The sequence below is a fragment of the Palaemon carinicauda genome, chromosome 21, assembly GCF_036898095.1.
Source record: "Palaemon carinicauda isolate YSFRI2023 chromosome 21, ASM3689809v2, whole genome shotgun sequence".
NCBI classification, from domain to species: Eukaryota; Metazoa; Arthropoda; class Malacostraca; order Decapoda; family Palaemonidae; genus Palaemon; species Palaemon carinicauda.
Window position 1 is genome coordinate 117,150,525 of NC_090745.1, and position 21,962 is coordinate 117,172,486.

General features: G+C 37.5%; 1 protein-coding gene across 6 annotated transcripts in view; it reads right to left on the minus strand.

Moving 5' to 3' along the window:
• Positions 1 to 210: 210 nt before the first annotated feature.
• The window catches only part of Mvl (Malvolio), a 53,317-nt gene continuing 31,565 nt past the window's right edge, over positions 211 to 21,962 (minus strand). For 5 of the 6 annotated variants that reach the window (XM_068345303.1, XM_068345301.1, XM_068345304.1 and 2 more), the window contains exons 11-14: positions 15,362 to 15,572; positions 9,490 to 9,548; positions 7,641 to 7,705; positions 211 to 4,001 (exon numbers count right to left, since the gene is read on the minus strand). In XM_068345303.1, the coding sequence (XP_068201404.1) occupies positions 7,687 to 7,705; positions 9,490 to 9,548; positions 15,362 to 15,572 (289 nt within the window). In that variant the 3' untranslated portion in view covers positions 211 to 4,001; positions 7,641 to 7,686. The remainder of the gene's footprint in view (positions 4,002 to 7,640; positions 7,706 to 9,489; positions 9,549 to 15,361; positions 15,573 to 21,962) is intronic. The other variant, XM_068345302.1, reaches the window with a different exon arrangement.

Genomic DNA, 21,962 nt, shown 5'->3' on the forward strand with positions numbered 1-21,962 from the left:
TAAGTGGAGAAGAGAAGTAGTAATCTGCATACTCACAGAAAGTAGGGTGCTAAAGTGTTTCAGTACTGGTACAGTATTTGGCCTTCATAACATGGACTCCACCTACTCCTCCACGACTAATATGGTGTTCTTATCGTATATTTTAATCCAAGTCATATACAGCAGTCCTGAACCTTAGAGTTTGTGTGATAAGGGAAATAATAAAACCAATGAATAGAAACTTTATTATGAAATTGCATCGATGCCATGCAGAAACAACAATGCCTGCTGCATAAGATTTAAACTGCTAATATACAAGAAACTGGCGCTTGCAGAGAACATTCTAGTATCTACTGCAAAAGATTCATGTTTTGAGATAAATTCACTGGTGCCTCCTAACACCCAACAAATATATACAAACCTAGAAAAACATAAATACACCTAAAATCTACAAAAATAACAATATACTGTTCAAGCTACAATAATCAAATGGAAATACTTTATATTCAGCAGCTGATGAATAAGATTCTTTTGATTGCACATACAAAATTAGTTATAAAGAAATTTTGAAAGTGTTCCTCAAAAAATGACAACACCAATTTTTCCATAAGAAGCTAAAACAACAAGGAAATTACTTCTATCAATAGTTTATTTAAATTTTTTCATAAGAAATTAAGCATTCACTCTTCTGAATTTGTAACTAACCAAAGTAAACTGAAATAGAAACTTAATTCATAATTTTCTGCCATATACATATAAGCTGTAGCAACGTGTTTAAGAAAACATAACCCAGGTACATGGGTTTACGACACAGAAAAAAAAAAACGAATAAACAGAAGGAAGAATCTCTAAATCTAGAATGTTCTAATTTTATTAGCACCACTGCCTCATCACCATATTGTTTGCAGTCCTATACAAATGTGACATTCATGGCCAAACTTATGCATTCGTGGCAGCAATGTCATACTTGAAGGGTATTGACTGAATTATCAATGAAGACTAAACTTTTAAGGCATTTACAAAAGATCTGTAAGTCACTCCACCAACATTATCAGTTTAATGTTCCTTAATTTAATATTACTGTGATGAAGCAGTACAATAAATTGATCTTTAGTGAAATCTCAGTAAACATATCTAGTAAAATTTAGTTTTCACTTTTGTGAAAATAGTGAGTTCATAAGATCTACAATTACAAAAATAATTGTCAATTTATATTAGCAGAAGCTTATTTTTTCTGCTATTAACACAGCACACAGCCTGAATTTTGAGATTACTCACTAATTCTAGTATGTACATCAAATATATAAAACCATAGATAAAAAGACAAGACTAAGCATACTTAGCAGCATTACGAAAACATAGGAATCTATAGAAAGCAGTGGAAATAATGATGCATATATCGTCTGCATTAAGTACTCTACAACTTGGGATAACATTACATGACACTAAGTAGTCACCATCGGGATTTACAGCAAAATGTGCCTATTTTGTTACTCTACAGCTACTGTATTTGAAAAGGATATCACATAAAATAGGGAGGGGGCCATAAAGGTAGATGTGGCATCATGAGATGTAGAAAAAGATGAACAATGATAATGAGTAGAGTATAAAAATGCAGAAACATTCAGTACTACATGACAGTGAAGACATGCATCTAACCTAAACTTATGATTGTACAGTTCAAAGTACTGTATCATGAAAAAGCATCCTTTTCTGATAGTTTGAAGGATTTCAAAATACATCCTCTTTACTCAATGGAAAGTGAATAACATCAATTCAACACTACATATTTTACAGAATTAAAAATAACTCTTATAACTTAAAATTTAAATTCCAAGTTGTTCAATCAATCTCATTTGCTAAAAAGTTACAACAAATTTATTCATATATGATAAAATGGGATCCTAAACTTAGAAACATTTGGATATACAAGAACAAATCCAACCGAAATCATGTCACAGATATTGTGTCAAAAGTTCATGATGAAATACAGTAATAAATAATATATAATCTAATGCAGTAAGCAAGACAATATTTGCAATATGAAACAAGACAATTTGTTGACTTTTGCAATTGAAAATAATAGGCATGGAGTTAGGCGAGGCCTACTCCCGGGCAAAATTTAACAAAATTAAACTTAAAATTATTCTTGAGACCTATTAAAGTTTATAGGCGGAGGACTTTCTTTAAAGGCTCAGTAGCATATAAGATTGTAAATGCAGTTGTAACAACCTGGATGAATTATGTAGTGATGATGAGCATTAAATGTATTACAAAAAGAGAGAACAGTTGAAAGGATACCATTTTAGAGAGCAAAAAAATAACTGTTATCAGGATGAAAACCAGAAGCATGGGATTTTCCTAATTCTTTAGTAGTTGTGGCTATCAACTCTTCAAGACTCCATTTTTAAATGTTGCAGGATACCTAACAACGTGAAAGATTATTTCCGTCAAAAAGATCACAAAAGTTGTCAAACTGTGAGCAGAAGTGCCACAATATAAAACGCAGACACGAAAATCTAAACCTATAACAGTGCAGGTATATGTAAATGATTTATAACAATAATATAAGTGATTAGTATATGTATCGTTTTAACAAAATATTAATCATATTCAGTACTGTAAAAAACCATAAAAGAAAAAAATAAACATTAAAGAACTGTGGATATAAACCTGTTATTTGTTAAGAAAAATAGTACTGTATGCTGAAATATAGCAATAATAAAAATGTTACCTTCACAGGTACTTTCTTGTAGAAGAAATCTGTACTTTTACTAAACAAATGTAAATAAAAACAGAATGATATATCACATTCAACTTGAAATTTGTAACCAAATATGACAAACATGTGACAAAGTTTGTCACAAAAATTCAAGGCGACTATGATATGCAGCTAAATAAAAGAAAAAAATTCTGTGACTTTTTGCCTAACGTTCCTAGGGGAAAAAGGGAGCACTGGATTCCTTTACCATGAAATACAAGTAATTTCTAGTCTGTTTTTTTATCTTAAACCTTTTCATCGTTGCTGACATCATGAATGAATATGATTTAGTACCATAACAAAAATATATTAAACAATTCTATGTTCCAGTACACACAATGAACAAGCCTTTTTTTACATTTTATTTTTTTCATATAAAATCGAAGACTGTCAACATTATAAAAAAAAGAATATTTCATGAAATTTACAATTTATTTGTAAAAACTAAACATAACTTCAACAGTCTTTTGATTAACTTTCCATGGGAAGAGGCAAACACTATATGAATAAATGTTAGGAAGTGATATTTATATTTTCATAATATACCACTTAGTTGATCAATGCTAAACTTTGTGTCGTATTTCAAACTGGGATGAAAAATGCTTTACCATTTGCTTGTGTGCAGTTATAAAATAGAAACATATCTATCAGTACCCCTCTAAAATTGACTAGTACAATTATCACACACCAGATATCAATGTATCACTAATTGTCTTATCAGTATGATGGCAAATTTTGTACAATATCTAATTTTACAGTTTTAAGGCAAAACATTCACCTATAAGTACCAAGGCACATGCACACTGGTAGTGATGGACACACTCCTATTTTACAACTGGTATAAGTATAAAAAACATTAATATACACACAATTTTGATTAAAGGCATAAATACCTCATGACAATGGTGGATAGAGATGTTGTTCTGTTATATATTCATATGAGTTTTGTTACAAAAAAAATTTGTGGTCCTGTGCTGTCTCTTCTTAAAAACAATCACACCCGTAGTGAGGACAAAACAGAAAACTGCACTTTCATTTCTACAACAGCTTAATTTTTTTTTTCTTATTTTGGTCCCAGAATATAAAACTTCCCTTAACACCTTTTGAATATAAAATAAAATAAAAAAAAAGACTAACAATTGTTACTATTGTTTCTGTGTTTCATTTCAAAAATTAAGAAATGACAGTATTATTCTAAATTCTAATTTCTTACCATAATCAGTTGACACTTCACTTATAGGAAGACCCATCTTCCTAGCTCCTGCAATAAAATGAACTACTTTAACAATGTTAATCAGTATTCAAAGGTTTTTTAACATCATGAAATGTTGTAATTACAATCAACAAGATGAAAAGAGGTATCTGACAATCAACAAGATGAAAAGAGGTTTCTGATCATTGCTAGTTTTCACACAGTAAATGTTAAATTTATTAGTATTACCAACGTCAAACTCCTGAGTATTGAACATTCCAAATGCTTTTCTAATTATGCTCACAAAGGAAACAATCCCATAACCAACATAGCATATTTAACATTGACAAAAATTAAATGGAAATTGCTTTTATCCAGTCAATTGGATCTGAATCATCAGGCAAAACTGAGTAACACAAAAATCCCAATTTTTGCTGCTAAAAGGTACTCCATATTGCAATTTTTCCTTTCTGGTTCCCATCACAATTTTAAACTATAAACCAACTCTATTCCATCTTGCCTATTTAGGTTTCCCTCTAACACCATTCTGTCTGACTGTGGCATTTCTGTCATCATATTGTATCTAATAACCTATTCCAAATTCCTATTTGCTTCATGATAAACCTATTATTAACCCATACTTAGCAGGTAGGATGCCAGTATCATAGCATTTATAATGGACCAGCCAGGGGGGAAAAGACCAGATGAGTAAAGGGGGAAGGGGAGATGAAGGAACCTTAAAATATGCACATGATGATCATGCCATGAAGATTAAATCCACTTCTGATTATGGGTTCCAGCCAGGTAAGAACCTTAATTCTTGTGTGTAACTTTGTTGACAGCAATCTGTGTTTCAGGACTTAGCTAATCTTATAATTTCATAACTTAAACTTACTTTTTTTTTAATCATATATTCAATCATTTCCATTTGATGATTTTTTTTTGCTTGTGTTCTCCAAATGCAGAGAATATGGTAACAAAATTCAATGACTTTTGCAAGTTTAGACTTTTCACTATGACAAATGGATAAACATCTATCTTTAAAAAAAAGTATTGGTAGTAGAGTTTACAAATAATTTCATTGGAAAGAACTTCCTTAATTCTGGCATCATACCTTCAGTTTGCACCACACTAACACCAAATAATAATGAAGAATTGGCAAGACAAAACTTATACTGTATCATTAACACTAAGCATTATATATAAGTTAATATTGAATTATGCTTTAAAACCAGTGTTCTGTAACAAAACTGCAATTACAACCCTGGCTATGATATCCCCACAGAAAAAATAGTTTATGTCAACTTTCCCCCTTTTGAGGTTATACAGTATGGTATATGAGATCAATTTACTCCAACTACCTTTTTCTAATGCCCTTCCTACCTGAACTCACATCAGGTCTAGGTCTTCATCCATTTCCATTTACTATATCTATGATTCCTGTGTCATGAGAGTCTAAGTGTCTTGACTAAATGGTTGGTACCGAGAAATGAGCATGTCCTTGGGAAGAGATGCAAGACTAATGAAGGGCTCAATGCTGAAGGCAGGTGCATAGCCAGAGTCTGACAAGTAGCAGAAACAGGAAGTAAATAGACCCTGAAGGGTGTAGATGGAAGCAGCAGCAGAAGAGCAACCAAAGATAGAATGAGAGGCTGCAAGCAAAAATGCAACTGAATGCAAAAAAGGCAGAAATCCCATAAGACAGGAGACAACCTAGCACCCAATATGCATTTATTCAGTGCTAACAGCATGTGAAAAGAAGACACCTGGTACAATACAATACAAATCTAACAGAAGACAGACTAGACTATACTTAACGCAACAAGCAAGAACCAATAGGGGAGGGAGCCTAGTTTTGAATAGATTCCCCCACTTATGCTATATCTCCACAGTTCACCGGCTTGCCTTCTTTCTCCAACCCTACTCCACCTCCATCTTGTCTTTCTTTTTTTTCTCTCTCTCTCTTCCAAAACTATAACTTTTGTACCACAAAAGCACAGAGGTAAAATTCAAGGCATGTTCTTTGTACTGTATAAAGGCTTCCCCCAATCCTAAACTCATGCTCATGTGCCAAACGTTGCTACTACACAGTGTAACGTGCACACACTCTTGTTATGGACCATTTCCCTACTTCAGGCTCGCCATATGGCCACCTTCACAGCCAAGTTAAGGCAGTTTTTAAAATATGAATAGGAACTTCTTGGAAGAAAATGCATATACGTATACAGAAAGAAATAATTTTAGAAACACACCAATGTACAGTATACTATAGAAAGGGAGGAGAGTAATGAGGATGGGTTGGAGAGTAGGGCAGCAATGTGTGGAGACAAGGCACCGGTTTGGGAATTCATTTCAAACCAATTGCCCTCCCTTCTCAGTAATTTTTCGCTGCGTTGAGTATAACAAGATACGAAAGTCTTTGAGAAGAAACGGCAGATGGTGACGTAGAGGCAGACATGATGGGGTGCAAATGCCGCCGAAGTTATCATTATCAGGTAGTTTATCCAGACCTCTGAGATTCAAAGAAAGTCTAACCAGAATGTGTATAAGACAAGAAGCCTAAGCAAGATTAATAATTAGCAGCAAAAAGCAAAATTTTCAATGCTGCTGCCACTAAAACAGGTGGGTAAGCTGGAGCCAGAGTAGAAAAAACTGAATGAGGAGAAGTTAGTTGTAAACCACGATTCTGCATGAGCACTATAGAAGAAACAGATGCAAACTATTCTTCTTGTATTCACTCAAAGGGAGCATCCTTTGAACACTGCATCTGTGAGCTTCCTCAAAATACAGGTGTGGGGGAAAAAAAGTTTCTCTGGAATTGCCATCACAATTTATATACAGAAACGTCAAAAACAAAAAAAGAAAGAGCTAGAGTCAACAAAGCGAGAAAGCAATGGAGGTACTGGAAATTGTAGACATTCAAGTGCACTAACAGAGAAACACATGCTTCCATGGTGATGTCACTGTGTGCTATGGTGTTAAGCACGCTGTTGTATGTACATCACAGAATCACTAATTTTGAGAGTTAGAGTGAGAATGAACTGAGCACAGACAAGGTCTGGCAAAAAAGGATTTTCTAATCTAGTCTGACAACACTGCAGGCGCGAGGCAGCACATTCATCAGTAAAGGATGATTCAGAGTTAAAACCCCTGCACGTTCAGAGATACACTGCTCGCGAGTGCGCCCATCAAACATAGGACTATGATCTCTCTTTCAGGAAGGAGAACTTGTTCCAACCAGTACAGTCTAAAAAGGGGGTTGGACAATCAGGGAATTTTGACTTAAGGCCGTAATATTAGCCATCTACTCGAGTTCAGACCCAAGTACAGTACAATGTCATACGATGCTGAAGTTTATTTCCTTTTAACGGGTTAAGTTCAGCAGCGTAGCACAGTGTTGTCAATGGGAACAAGAGACTTGTCAAAGAGTTAACGAAAGAAAATCTTGAAAGCCAAGTTTGAAAAGAAGCTGATAGCACATCTGTGTTATTCAGTAGCAAGAAATAAAGTGACTGTTCAGTGTACAGGCAGAATGTCGGCCAGTAACTACTTATTACTACTGACACTTCGTTATGAATTTTCAAATACCTAGTTCCAGCTGTGCTTGAATCAATCTCTTATTAAAAGACAAAGGCTTATATTCATGTAGGAAAAAATATACTGTAAAGTAAAAAATAATACTTTGCATAACAAAAAAAAAATCCTTACCTTAACATAGTACTGTCTGTTGTATCCAAAGTGTAAGCTTCAACACTTAAATGCTCGGATAGGAACTGCAAGAAAAAAACAGACTGCTTTACTTTGAACATTTACCAACACATATTTACGTAAGATAATCATTACTTTACCCAACTAAAAAGTAAAAACTAATACATTTAAGATACAGTATGAGCATTGTATATAAAACCAGGTAACGTAAAATTCAGCTATTAAAATATACCCTTTCACACTGCTCAGTCACAAAATTAACAACTGATGTTATTAGGCAAACACTGACAAACATCCTAGCCAATTAATGTACAGTCAGACCTCGATATTTGCAGGTTTTATCTTCACAGATTCAGTCAATCGTAACAAAGAGAATTGTATAATACATTAGATAAAAAATCACACATTCGTGGTTTCGTGATAATTACTCTCTTGGCCCAACAATTTCAAACTGATTATACTCCTTTACACTCAGCATGCTTTGTGACGTTCCCCTCTCCACACAGCACAACACCCCACCTCTCGTTCACGCGGCCTCAGGCTTGCATTGTCTTTCATCAAGTGGGCATCTACCGCTTTGGTCCTTTTTGTGCAATCACGTTGTGATGTAAAGAAAATGTGCATATCCAGTGTGCTTATAGTGACTTAAATTAAAGATAAACGTACAAACAATATGCTACCCCACACACAAAGCAGTTGATTCTTCAGACTTACTATGTAGAACTTCGTATGTCAACAGTTAATAGTGCTGTACCGATAATATTTCTTTTATTATTTATTGTATTTGTGTATTCACTGTGTAATAAAATACTGTAATGTTATTGTTATATTAACTACTGTAAAGTACCGTATACAAAATACCATTTTTTACAGTATTAATGTAGGTATAGGCTACATGAACAGTGAGTTTCAATACCACAAGTAGACCTGCCGAAAACAGCACACCTAAGAGTGATATCTTGGCTATTTAAGCTATACTGTAATGATAGAACTATATATATGCCAGTAATATAAAATAAAGTATCAGCAAGTGTTGTTACATAGGAACAATGGTGTTTTTTTGTTACTGTGCTGAATATATTATATGTAAGTACTGTATAAGTGTAGTGATGACTTATGTGTACAGTAGTCTTAGTGTACACGTGTTTACATGTACTGTGCACCTCCTGAATTGTGTCCATTCATTAATACAATACTTATACTGTGATAGAAACCAAGTAAAAATATTAGGCAGTACAGTAAATAACTTGTTAGTTGACTGCACGTAGGCAATGGGCAGCAAGTTGGAAGGTTAGGAGTTAACCCACCCTAGGGCAACAAGTATTAACGGAGTCTCACTTTTTGTACATGTCTTTGTTACCTAACTCCCACGAATAAGGAGGGCTGACTGTAGTCTCAAATAAAATCTCTAAGGTACTGTAATATGATAGTAAAAAATAGTCAGAAATTAATAGTATCGAGTCTAGAAACTTAATAACTAGAGTTTTCTCATACCTTCGATCGGATTTGTGTTGTTTGATTTTTCCAGTTTAACTCATTTCCAACCATAAACGAGTAAACTTTTATATTCTATGACAACAATTTTGGTATATGCTCTTTTTTAAATATTTCAGCATGCATGTTTGAATCATAATTTCTCATATACTGAATTTTTAGTTATGTTCTTATAAACACTGCTCAATACTGTACAAAAATGTAAAAGTATAAAAATTCACCATTTGTAAGAGACATTAAAATTATGTTGTGCATGTTTTGAAAGATGAAATTTTAGTATGCTGTCCTCTACCTTTTACTAAGAAGCAAGTGTATTTTGCCTGCAAGAAGCCACTGCATAAAGAAAAAACCTTACCCTTCAAAGCTAGGTTGTAAAGAGGGCCCATTTTCCTCCATGCCTGTGAGACCGGAGAGCTTGAAACAAAAAGCAAAGATATTTGAGAGAAGTAGTTTTAGGTGTTATCCAGTTACAGTTATTAAAACATTCTTAACCCTTTTACCCCCAAAGGACGTACTGGTACGTTTCACAAAACTCATCCCTTTACCCCCATGGACGTACCGGTACGTCCTTGCATAAAAATGCTATTTAAATTTTTTTTGGCATATTTTTGATAATTTTTTGAGAAACTTCAGGCATTTTCCAAGAGAATGAGACCAACCTGACCTCTCTATGACAAAAATTAAGGCTGTTAGAGCAATTTAAAAAAATATACTGCAAAATGTGCTTGAAAAAAAAATAACCCCATGGGGGTTAAGGGTTGGAAATTTCCAAATAGCCTGGGGGTAAAAGGGTTAATGAACCCTGACACATTACAACCATTACAAAAGCCATAAGTTCATGCTATTTCTATACACAAGGTGCAACACACCACACTGAAAAGGCTATTGTTAATTTACATATTCATAGCATTGACAAGCTCAAATTATTTCATTCACCTAAAAATAATAAAACATAATCATGTTTTAACAGTTCTCTGAACATTTTAAGACCAATGAGTTCCCTTTTCTGTTTCATAGGGCTTTACCAAAGAATTTATTGGTGAATGGGGTGAGTATAGGAGCAAGGTTAAATTTTCAATAAGTTGGACAGTTAAGCTGGAAAAGATCACTAGAGATAAATTGAGAGTAAAAGGCAAAAAAAAGCAATGCAACATAGGCCACAGTGACTGCAATTACCCTTTTGTATCAACCAAAGTTTGCCTCCTTAGGCACAATTTACTGTGTACAAACCTATGAAGAAACAAATACAGGATATATACTATAGGCATTGAATTATAACTTGTAGTAAACCTACAAAGAAACAAGAAAATATTGTATCCATTCCCCGAAGAACTGTGGTCAAAAATTTTTTTTTATCAATATGAGATGAATGAAAATATTTGCTTTTATGTATACTATGATCTAATTAAAGTCACGATAAAATATTTTCCATGTACAGTAGGGTCCCGAATTATGCGAGAATTTGGTCGATTAATGACCTCGTGTAAATGGAAAATCGCGAATTTCGAAACACACAACTAACAGAAATAATTCCATTGTGGCCATGGCAACCAGCAATTTGCCTATTCAAATGTGTTTACTACCCATTTCCAATACTTTCTTTGTACTATACTGTATTTCTTTATAATATCAAATTGTTTTTGTAAGTAAATAAAACATTTAATATACTTTAAAGTTCTAATAACTTGAAAAATGGTTAAAATTACAACCAGGATAGGTGTAAACACCATATATTTCCCGTTATAACACAACCCAAAATACAGACAAATTTTAATGTTTGTCATATCTATTGTATAATACAACTGGTGAATAGCAAAACCATCACTCTATAGACTAGCTTGTTGTATGATTGAAAATCCAGAATTATCAAAATAAAGGCGATTTTATATCATGCGTTTCCTAAACACGCTATAAAGCACAATAGAAAACGACAACCAATGTTTTGTTTACGTTTATCTCTGATCACAACGAAGAAACAGACGCATTTATACATCTGTGTTTTTGAATTGACAGCAATTTTACCAAGTATAGATTATATGTTGAATTTGTTATTACCAATGTTCTAATTATTTTTTATTAGAACTTTCAAATAAATGAAATGAATGCCATTTATGAAATGTTTTTCTTTATGATGCCGCCTGAAACGGAAACCTTCCATTTGTTTACGCTCCATCTTCGATCATAATAAACAAACGAATGCATTAAACACACATGATCTAAGTCATAACTAATGATATTACAAACATTTAGTAAACATTATGTTATTACAAATATTTTACTTACCGTATCCATATAAATTCCTAAATTCGTAGCAAAGCTGGAAATTTTTTTTTCCTTATGCGTTTAATCCACAATAGCAAACTGCCGCTAATGACAGAGTGATAACTTACGATAATTCTAAACTGTTACGAAAGATAATTGTCCTTTCCATATCCAAAATACTTTTCCTAACTTCAGTTATAAGTCAACTTGTACCCACCTCAATTATGGATCCATATGCAAAAAATGTAAAAGAAGAAAGTACTAGGCCTATTTTTAAAGCCACCGAACAATTAGGTTACCGCTATAACGTTCGATGAGAGAGAGAGAGAGAGAGAGAGAGAGAGAGAGAGAGAGAGAGAGAGAGAGAGAGGGATGGTTTTAAAGTACTAAACAATAAATATGATAGGTTATAACACAATGGTGTTTATGTAATATTAACTGTATAGATGGTTTGAATAAGTTAAGAAATGGTGTAAACAATTCTTTGTTATTGTATTCGCGCGGAAGCTAGACATCAGCTGATGTGATCACAGCCAAAAGTAAAACAAAAATAAGTTAGCAATACTCGATTTTTAAAACACACCCGAAATTTAACAACATAAGTACATGTTTTATTATAGCGCAATTGACATTTAGAGTAAAAATTTTCTGGAATAGAATGGTGTTTCCTAAAAAATAGTGGTTTGCGGACGAAATCGGTTACCGTATTTTAAGCTATGATTGAAATGGATGTATACACGGTATAATTTTTTCGTTTTGTATTTAATTGACACTTCAAGAAAACCGATTTTGGTTTCTTCATCTATTTGTACGTATTGTATAACGAGAGAGAGAGAGAGAGAGAGAGAGAGAGAGAGAGAGAGAGAGAGAGAGAGAGAGAGAGAGAGAGAGAGAGAGAGATTATGACGCAGAAGGTTACAGACCTAAAACAGGGGAGGATGAAGGGGGGGGGGGGGGTGATGAGATAGGCTGGGTGGACTCGCAGGGGAGACGGTAGGAGACGGGGGAAGGGGGGATTTGGTTGCCAGTGGCTAAAAATAGATTCTGAAAGACGGTAAAGGGAAAAACGAATCCCATCGAATAAACAGAATAAGGAAAGGGAATAAGATCCAGAGGAATAATAGATATAATGGAATGAAAATGACTAGATGGTGTTAGTTGTGATAAGAATAATTTAGATATTTGAAATAAGAGTGTCTGAGGAGGTATAGAAGGAATTCGTGATAAATATAGAGGAATATCAAAGGATACAGTTAGTTTGCATTAAAGGGTTTGTTATCGTTTATCGGCAGTGAATAGCCTAAACTTCGGTAACGAGTCGTCAATATTTTGTCATATTTTAAACAGTATACATTTGATTAATGTTTGCAAATCAGATGTATACTGTTTAAAATATGACAAAATATTGACGACTCATTACCGAAGTTTAGGCTATTCACTGCCGATAAACGAACCCAGTCTACTCGTGAAAACCTTGAACGCCCAGAGGGAAAAAAAAGGCTTTTAAATATACTGTACTAAACAAAAATAATGCTTTAATATACCATCATTAACACTACCATTACAATTATCGTAAGGTTGGAGAAAGATAAAGATTGCCGAGAACGTAACCACATTTCTGTTTACATTTTGTCAGCTGGACTCGCACAGTTAACAGTTGATTTCATTGTTGATGTGGAATTTTATCCTTAAATAGGCTATTCATTATGAAATTATGTTAATGAAATGTAATGTTGATATTGTTTTGTAACATTTATTATAAATCACCGTATTTAGGGCTACCAATATACTTAAAAAGACAATAGATTTGATACATTTTGTAGTGCTTGACTCGCGAACTTTGAACAGCCTCGTAGATACAGGAAATTTAATTTTTTAAAACTATCGATCGCGTAATTGAGGAATCGCGTATTTAGAACACGTGTAATTCGGGACCCTACTGTATACCAAATATCTTATAAGAAATCCATAAACACCAAAACACATGCAAGTAATACGACACAGAGTAGCAAAAATGTTTTCTGAGACAATAATTAGAAATTTATTAACATAAAAAATCTCTTTATACCCATAAAAATTGTAAACAAAGCTATTGTTTTTTTTTTTTTGTACTAAAGGTAACTCAGTTTTCAAAGGTGATTATGAGCTACGTATAAACAACTGCAAATGTTAACATAGTAAAGTATATAACTAACTTTGATATTATCCAATACCAACAAGCTAAAGCTTAGTAATAAGTCTAAAGAGTACATAATCAATGTCTTAAACTTACAATGCTACATAGGTGGTATTCATTTACAATATCAAAATGTCAGTTGGCTAGCCAAAGTATGAATAAAGATCAGTAGCGATTGCTACCACGTTTCATAATACTGCCATCTATCCTTGAATAAAACATGGATATGATTGTTCCCTTACAGCAATCACTTATCTAATACCTATCTTAGTTTCTTAAACTTTCCTCTATCAGTTATCAAAGGTCAGCACGTTAATGTAAATATCATCATTAAGTCTTAGTTTGACTGCAAAAATATACCAACTGCACAATTATAATCACTGGATGACTGTCTTCATCCAAGGCCTATATCAGTTACCAAAACAACTTCTACCTTTTACATAACTTATTAACCCTTTTACCCCCAGGCTATTTGGAACTTTCCAACCCTTAACCCCCAGGGGTTATTGTTTTTCAAGCACATTTTGCTGTATATTTATTTTAAATTGCTCTAACAGCCTTAATTTTCATTATAGAGAGGTCAGGTTAGTCTCATTCTCTTGGAAAATGCCTGAAGTTTCTCGAAAAATTATCAAAAATATGTAAAGGGATGAGTTCTGTGAAACGTACCAGTACGTCCTTTGGGGATAAAAGGGTTAATGGTTATTTAATCTAATACCATCATCCAGCTATACTTAATATTTGGAAAAAAATATGGACACCTAATTGACACTGGGCAGTTGAATGTATGTTTCTTTTTCAGTGGTTTCCTAAGTTTAGGTCACTATTCTCCTGCTAACTACTGTTATAATTTGTCACTGCCTGCTTCACATTAGCAATCAATCAAATTACATGTATGAATCATACGCTCTACTAACAGAAACTCTTGGGAGCTTGCAAAGCCTCTGAACGAAACATAAAGGGGACAGGCAAAGGCTACCACCATTTTTATAGCGAAGCATAAGAGAGACTTATAATCATAACTAAAACTTGAAGTACTATATAAATATAGTATATTTGTCCAAGAAAACTTGTGGTTCCTTTCAAACTCATTCTAGAGGCATTTAAATGTACGTTTCAATATGCATTGCCTCAATACATTCGTGTAAGTAAACATGGCATAAAAAAAATTCAGCACATAGCACTGATGTTGCTTGTAGGGAGCTACAAAATACTAAATTATTTCCTGAGCAACAGTTACACGAACACGCACATTAGTAATGAAGGCTCAATAATTTGGTACAGTACCTAGTTACTCAACACTAAATATTGTAATTTCTTTTTTTTACTTGAATATTTTTTAAATTGTTACCAAGAAGAGGATATACAGGAACAGTACTGTATAAATACTGTATATTCATTGCATCCAAGTAAGACTATAACAATAGTTAAAATGAAAGTTATCGCAAAAATTGTTTCCAATAAGATAATTTTGAACAGATGTTAGTGAATAACATAACATAGATATGTAATAAGTTCCTCCTAAAGAGTAAATAACATAACATAGATATGTAATAAGTTCCTCCTTAAGACAAATTATGAAATGGGGTAACGAGTACAGTATACCTAAATTCACTAATAAATAAATAATAAGTTATGAAAAAAAGCAACAAATCCTTGGTCAGCTTAGTTAGTAGCACCATCAGCAAAGGTTAAAATGCTGTCAACCAAAAATCTAATTCATATTCTTTTATGCATTGCGCTTTCTAATGTAACCTAAATCTAAATACAATTCTTAATGTTTACTTACAGGTATCATACAGCACAAGTTGAACCCATAGGCAACCAGCAGGAACAGGACCAAGTATATCACAAGGGATATGTAAAACAATCCCACTATGACCACCAGTACGTACTGCCACCATGCGCCGGTGAGTGCTACGGTAAGAAAACTGATTACAAACCACAGATTGATGAGTATCACCACAAGCGAAAACAGTGAGGCGAGGATCTTGGTAAATCTGAAAAAATATACATAAAAGAATCAACATAATATTCACAGACTATACATGATATAATCAGAATTTTAGTCAAGGCAGTGCACCTTTATTTCAATCATGTTATTTTCATTAGTAAAATAAATTTTTGAATATACTTACCCGATAATCATGTAGCTGTCAACTCCGTTGCCCGACAGAATTCTATGGAGGGATACGCCAGCTATCACAATACTAGAAGGGGGTGTACTTACCAGCGCCACCTGTGGCCAGGTACTCAAGTACTTCTTGTTGACACCTCCTCAATTATTCCTCGGTCCCACTGGTTCTCTATGGGGAGGAAGGGAGGGTCAATTAAATCATGATTATCGGGTAAGTATATTCAAAAATTTATTTTACTAATGAAAATAACATTTTTCAATATTAAACTTACCCGATAATCATGTAGCTGATTCACACCCAGGGGGGTGGGTGAAAACCAGTGTACAAGATTAAAGGATAGCTAAGTATCCCATATTTCATATAACAGTTATCTCAAATAACAATGAAATAATAAGTACCTGGTAAGGAAGTCGAATTGAACCGTTACTCTGTCTCTTTTTTAAGTTCGTCTTCCTTACTGAGCGCAGCGTTCCTCTTGGAGGCTGAATCAACCCAAAGGTGCTAAAGTATACAGGGCTGCAACCCATACTAAAGGACCTCATCACAACCTTTAACCTCGGCGCTTCTCAAGAAAGAATTGACCACCCGCCAAATCAACAAGGATGTGGAAGGCTTCTTAGCCGACCGAACAACCCATAAAAAGTATTCAAGAGAAAGGTTAAAAAGTTATGGAATTATGGGAATGTAGTGGCTGAGCCCTCGCCTACTACTGCATTCGTTGCTACGAATGGACCCAGGGTGTAGCAGTACTCGTAAAGAGACTGGACATCTTTGAGATAGAATGATGCGAACACTGACTTGCTTCTCCAATAGGTTGCATCCATAACACTCTGCAGAGAACGGTTTTGTTTGAAGGCCACTGAAGTAGCCACAGCTCTCACTTCATGTGTCCTTACCTTCAGCAAAGCAAGGTCTTCTTCCTTCAGATGAGAATTTGCTTCTCTAATCAGAAGCCTGATGTAGTAAGAAACTGAGTTCTTAGACATTGGTAGAGAAGGCTTCTTGATAGCACACCATAAGGCTTCTGATTGTCCTCGTAATGGTTTTGACCTTCTTAGATAGTACTTAAGAGCTCTAACAGGGCAAAGTACTCTCTCTAGTTCGTTCCCCACCATGTTGGACAGGCTTGGGATCTCGAACGACTTAGGGTAAGGACGGGAAGGAAGCTCGTTTTAGCCAAAAAAACCGAGCCGCAAGGAACATGTAGCCGTTTCAGATGTGAAACCTATGTTCCTGCTGAAGGCGTGGATCTCACTTACTCTTTTACCTGTTGCTAAGCACACGAGGAAAAGAGTTTCTAATGTGAGGTCCTTAAAAGAGGCTGATTGGAACGGTTCAAATCCTGATGACATTAGGAACCTTAGGACCACGTCTAGATTCCAGCCTGGAGTGGACAACCGACGTTCCTTTGAGGTCTCAACAGACCTAAGGAGGTCCTGTAGATCTTTGTTGGAGGAAAGATCCAAGCCTCTGTGGCGGAAAACCGCTGCCAACATACTTCTGTAACCCTTGATCGTAGGAGCTGATAGGGATTTTACGTTCCTTAGATGTAACAGGAAGTCAGCAATCTGGGTTACAGTGGTACTGGTTGAGGAAAACTGCATTGGCCTTGCACCAGCTTCGGAAGACTTCCCATTAAGACTGATAGACTCTGAGAGTGGATGTCGTCCTTGCTCTGGCAATCGTTCTGGCTGCCTCCTTCGAAAAGTCTCTAGTTCTTGAGAGACTTTCGATAGTCTGAAGGCAGTCAGACGAAGAGCGTGGAGGTTTGGGTGTACCTTCTTTACGTGAGGTTGACGCAGAAGGTCCACTCTAGGAGGAAGAGTCCTGGGAACGTCGACCAGTCATTGCAGTACCTCGGTGAACCCTTCTCTCGCGGGTCAGAGGGGAGCAACCAACGTCAACCGTGTCCCTTTGTGAGAGGCGAACTTCTGAAGTACCCTGTTGACAATCTTGAACGGCGGGAATGCATACAGGTTGAGATGGGACCAATCCAGCAGAAAGGCATCCACGCGAACTGCTGCTGGGTCTGGAATCGGAGAACAATACAAGAGGAGCTTCTTGGTCATCGAGGTAGCGAAAAGAACTATGGTTGGCTGACCCCACAGGGCCCAAAGTCTGCTGCAAACATTCTTGTGAAGGGTCCACTCTGTGGGGAAGGCCTGACCCTTACGGCTGAGGCGATCTGCCATGACATTCATATCGCCCTGAATGAGCCTCGTTACCAGCGTGAGCTTTCGATCTTTGACCAAATGAGGAGGTCCCTTGCGAACTTGAACAACTTCCTCGAATGAGTCCCTCTCTGCTTGGAGATGTAAGCCAAGGCTGTGGTGTAGTCGGAGTTCACCTCCACCACCTTGTTAAGCTGGAGGGACTTGAAGTTTATCAAGGCCAGATGAACTGCCAACAACTCCTTGCAATAGATGTGAAGTGTCCTTTGCTCCTGATTCCATGTTCCCGAGCATTCCTGTCCGTCCAGTGTCGCACCCCAGCCCGTGTCCGATGCGTCCGAGAAGAGACGGTGGTCGGGGGTCTGAACAGCCAAAGGTAGACCTTCCTTGAGAAGAATGCTGTTCTTCCACCACGTTAGAGTAGACCTCATCTCTTCGGAAACAGGAACTGAGCCCGTCTCTAGCGTCAAGTCCTTTATCCAGTGAGCAGCTAGATGATACTGAAGGGGGCGGAGGTGGAGTCTCCCTAACTCGATGAACAGGGCCAGCGATGAAAGTGTCCCTGTTAGACTCATCCCCTGCCTGACTAAGCATCGGTTCCTTCTCAGCATGCTCTGGATGCATTCTAGGGCTTGGAAGATCCTTGGGGCCGACGGACAAGTCCGAAAAGCTCGACTCTGAAGATCCATACCCAAGGAAACAATGGTCTGGGATGGAACGAGCTGAGACTCCTCAAAATTGACCAGGAGGCCCAGTTCCTTGGTCAGATCCATAGTCCATTTGAAAATCTCCAGACAGCGACGACTTGTGGGAGCTCTTAAAAGCCAGTCGTCTGACGGAGCCGGACACAAGATCATGATACTGCTGCACAGTCTGTAAACTGTCAATCATGGGCAAGCGAGGAAGTACAGTGACAACCCGAATCTGTCTAGACTATCTGGGTCGTACAGACAACTCCTTAACGGGTTGCTGAGGTTGCCGCACTGCGTCACAACAAGTCCCTTCTGTTGGTTGTTGAACGTCTTCCCCGTGACACATTGACTCCGTAAACAAAAAATCCTCTAACAAGGACTAAGCTTGGACTGCATGTCATGCAACACAGCTCAAGGTCTATGGGAGCAGGTGTGGTAACAGACGGGATTAGCGGCTGAAGTGGAACCATTACCTTCCCTGTAAGCATGTAATGCTTAAATAAAAGTCCATAAGAGGTTATGCAGCTAAAGGCTCCCTCCAAATGACAGAGTCCTCAAGGGAATATCAGAAGGAGGGAGAAAAGAACTTTCTCATCTACAGGGACCTTATCCTAGAAAAGCTAAGTTCTCTGAGTGAGGGTTCACTGGTGTAAAAGCAGCAGACTAGAAGGCAACGTTATGAAACTGCTTGACAGTCTAGTGAGTTGGCAACAACCCAAGATATGTTGAGAAGCATGCGGTAAGGTATGCAGAGCATGATGAATGCAGAGTATGCTGTATGCAGAGCATGCTGTATGTAGAGCATGTTGTATGCAGAGCATGCTGAATGCAGAGCATGCTGTATGCAGAGCATGTTGTATGCAGAGCATGCTGAATGCAGAGCATGCTGAATGCTGAGCATGTAGTAAGCAGAGCCTGCTGTAAGGAAAGCAGAGCGTGTGCATGGCGTTTAACATTCTTAGAAATTCCATGACCAGTGCTAGAGTGCTTTATGCATGCTTGCATGGGGTTTAAAAATCAACATAATGTTTACCTTACATTCATAACTCATGATTCATATTTTTGCCATGGTTTGAAAATGGAGGTAAGGTATGCTGAACAGCAGAGTCAGAACGAGCTGGAACAACAACAGTGGAAGGTGCAGAAAGTTCCTGTTCCTGTGGAATGAGTGGAGCGTGAAGAGACCGAGGTTGCGCAGAACAAGGTAAAGTTCCCGCAAGCAGAGGTGTCTGAGGTGCAGGAACAGGGTGCACGGGTTGAGCTCGGTGCAGCAGCTGAGGAGACTGACTCACAGGTGGAAGAGGTTGTACTTCCACCGAGAGTTGCACCACCGGTGGAGCAGCCAGGGGAGGAGGAGGAAGAGTGGAGTAATCCTCCTGATCCCAAACCGAAGGTTGCCTTAAAGAAGGCTGAGGCTGAACAACACTGGGAACAGCGAACACAGAAAGAGGTTCAACATCGTACGCCTGGCAGAAGGTGCTGCGACTGGGTGCAGCGAGTGCAGGCGGGTTGAGCACAGGCTGAACGGGTGCAGGTGGAGGTGCAACACTCTCAGCCCGACATTCACGCAACAGGTCCGAAAGCTGTGCTTGCATGGACTGTAGTAGAGTCCACAACATCGTACGCCTGGCAGATGGTGCTGCGACTGGGTGCAGCGAGTGCAGGCGGGTTGAGCACAGGCTGAAAGGGTGCAGGTGGAGGTGCAACACTCTCAGCCCGATACTCACGCAACAGGTCCGAAAGCTGTGCTTGCATGGACTGTAGTAGAGTCCACAACATCGTACGCCTGGCAGATGGTGCTGCGACTGGGTGCAGCGAGTGCAGGCGGGTGCAGCACAGGCTGAACGGGTGCAGCCGGTTGGTGCACCACCGGTGCAGGCGGGTGCAGCACAGGCTGAACGGGTGCAGGCGGTTGGTGCACCACCGGTGCAGGAGGAGGAGGAGGTGCAACACTCTCAGCACGACACTCACGCATCAGGTCCGAAAGCTGTGCTGCATGGACTGTAGTAGAGTCCACAACATCGTACGCCTGGCAGGTGGTACTGCGATCAGGCGGAGCGAGCATAGGCGGGGGGGAGTGTAGGCGCACTCTCAGCCCGACAAAATGATGACTGAGGAGAGTCAGAGCTAACCCAATGACTGCATCCGGGTTGTTGAACTTTACTTCGTACGTCTGGCATAGGTCTGGACTTCACGTTTAAGAGGTCTAGAGACCTGAGACCAGCGTTACTCTGCCTTATTTTCTCCTCTAAATCTCTTCTGCAGACGAGCAAAATAAGGGCTCAATCGTCTGCGGGTGGGAGTGACGGTCTCGGTAAGACACGCCCACAACCACCGAGGATACTTCTGTGCGCCGATCAAGGCCTGCCGAACCCTTTTGCCCTTCGACATTGCTTCTCCCCTGGGCTTGGGAGCTTGCAAGAGGTCCCGGACTGGGAGGACGACTGGCGCGCACAAAAGTACCCTCACGCATAACACTGACATCAATCACTTATCACTTTGATTTCTGTTTGCACTTATTTCACTGAACTCGAAACTTTAAGTGGTTTGTACCTGAAACACGCAATTCTATCCTTCTCAAAAGTTAGTAATTGCGAAAACAGAATTACAATGTAACAGAAAAATCTAATGAAAGAAAATTCAGTGGCTGGAAAGAGACTAAACACTAGATCACTCTAGAAACGTTTAGTTTCTTCCCCTAAAGAGACTAGGGATAAGAGCAAAACGATAACGACGTTACTCGTACGCCTGGCAGGCTTGAGGGAAACGTTTATCCTCTTTCTCCCTCCGTCTCTATCTCTCTCTCTCTTTCTCTTGACTTAGAACCTGAGAGAAGAGCCCAATCATATATATATCGTTAAAACATATTATTGTTAAAGGAAAAAACTGAAATATTTCCCAAAAGTTCCTTATTAGGATCAAAACCATTAAGTTAAGAAAGAATGAACAAAACGCTAGACACGGTTACTCTTACTGCAATGTGAAACCGTGAACATTCTTTCTCTATCGTAACGATAGAGTGCAAGTTGAAACGTTCTGAACGTCAACAACTGCCGAGACAAACAAAACGTTAGTTCAACTTTGAAAAAGTACGAGACTATCAAAGAAATTCTTTCAAAGACCTTAAAATAGCATAATATGTTAACAGGTAAAACCGAAATGACGGACTCACGATAATTAACTTCGGTAAAAGAAAAGACCGCCTACTATTAGGAAGGTCGAATATAAACAAATAAAAAATTAATTTTAATAAGTTTATAATAAAAGGAAGTTAATCGAAGAGGCCTATAAGAGGCGGAGAGATATAAAATAAATCTATAACTTTTGTTAAGCAAAATTAAGAAAGAGAGTCTATACTCTCTTAGACACCAACACTTCCGTCTAAGGGA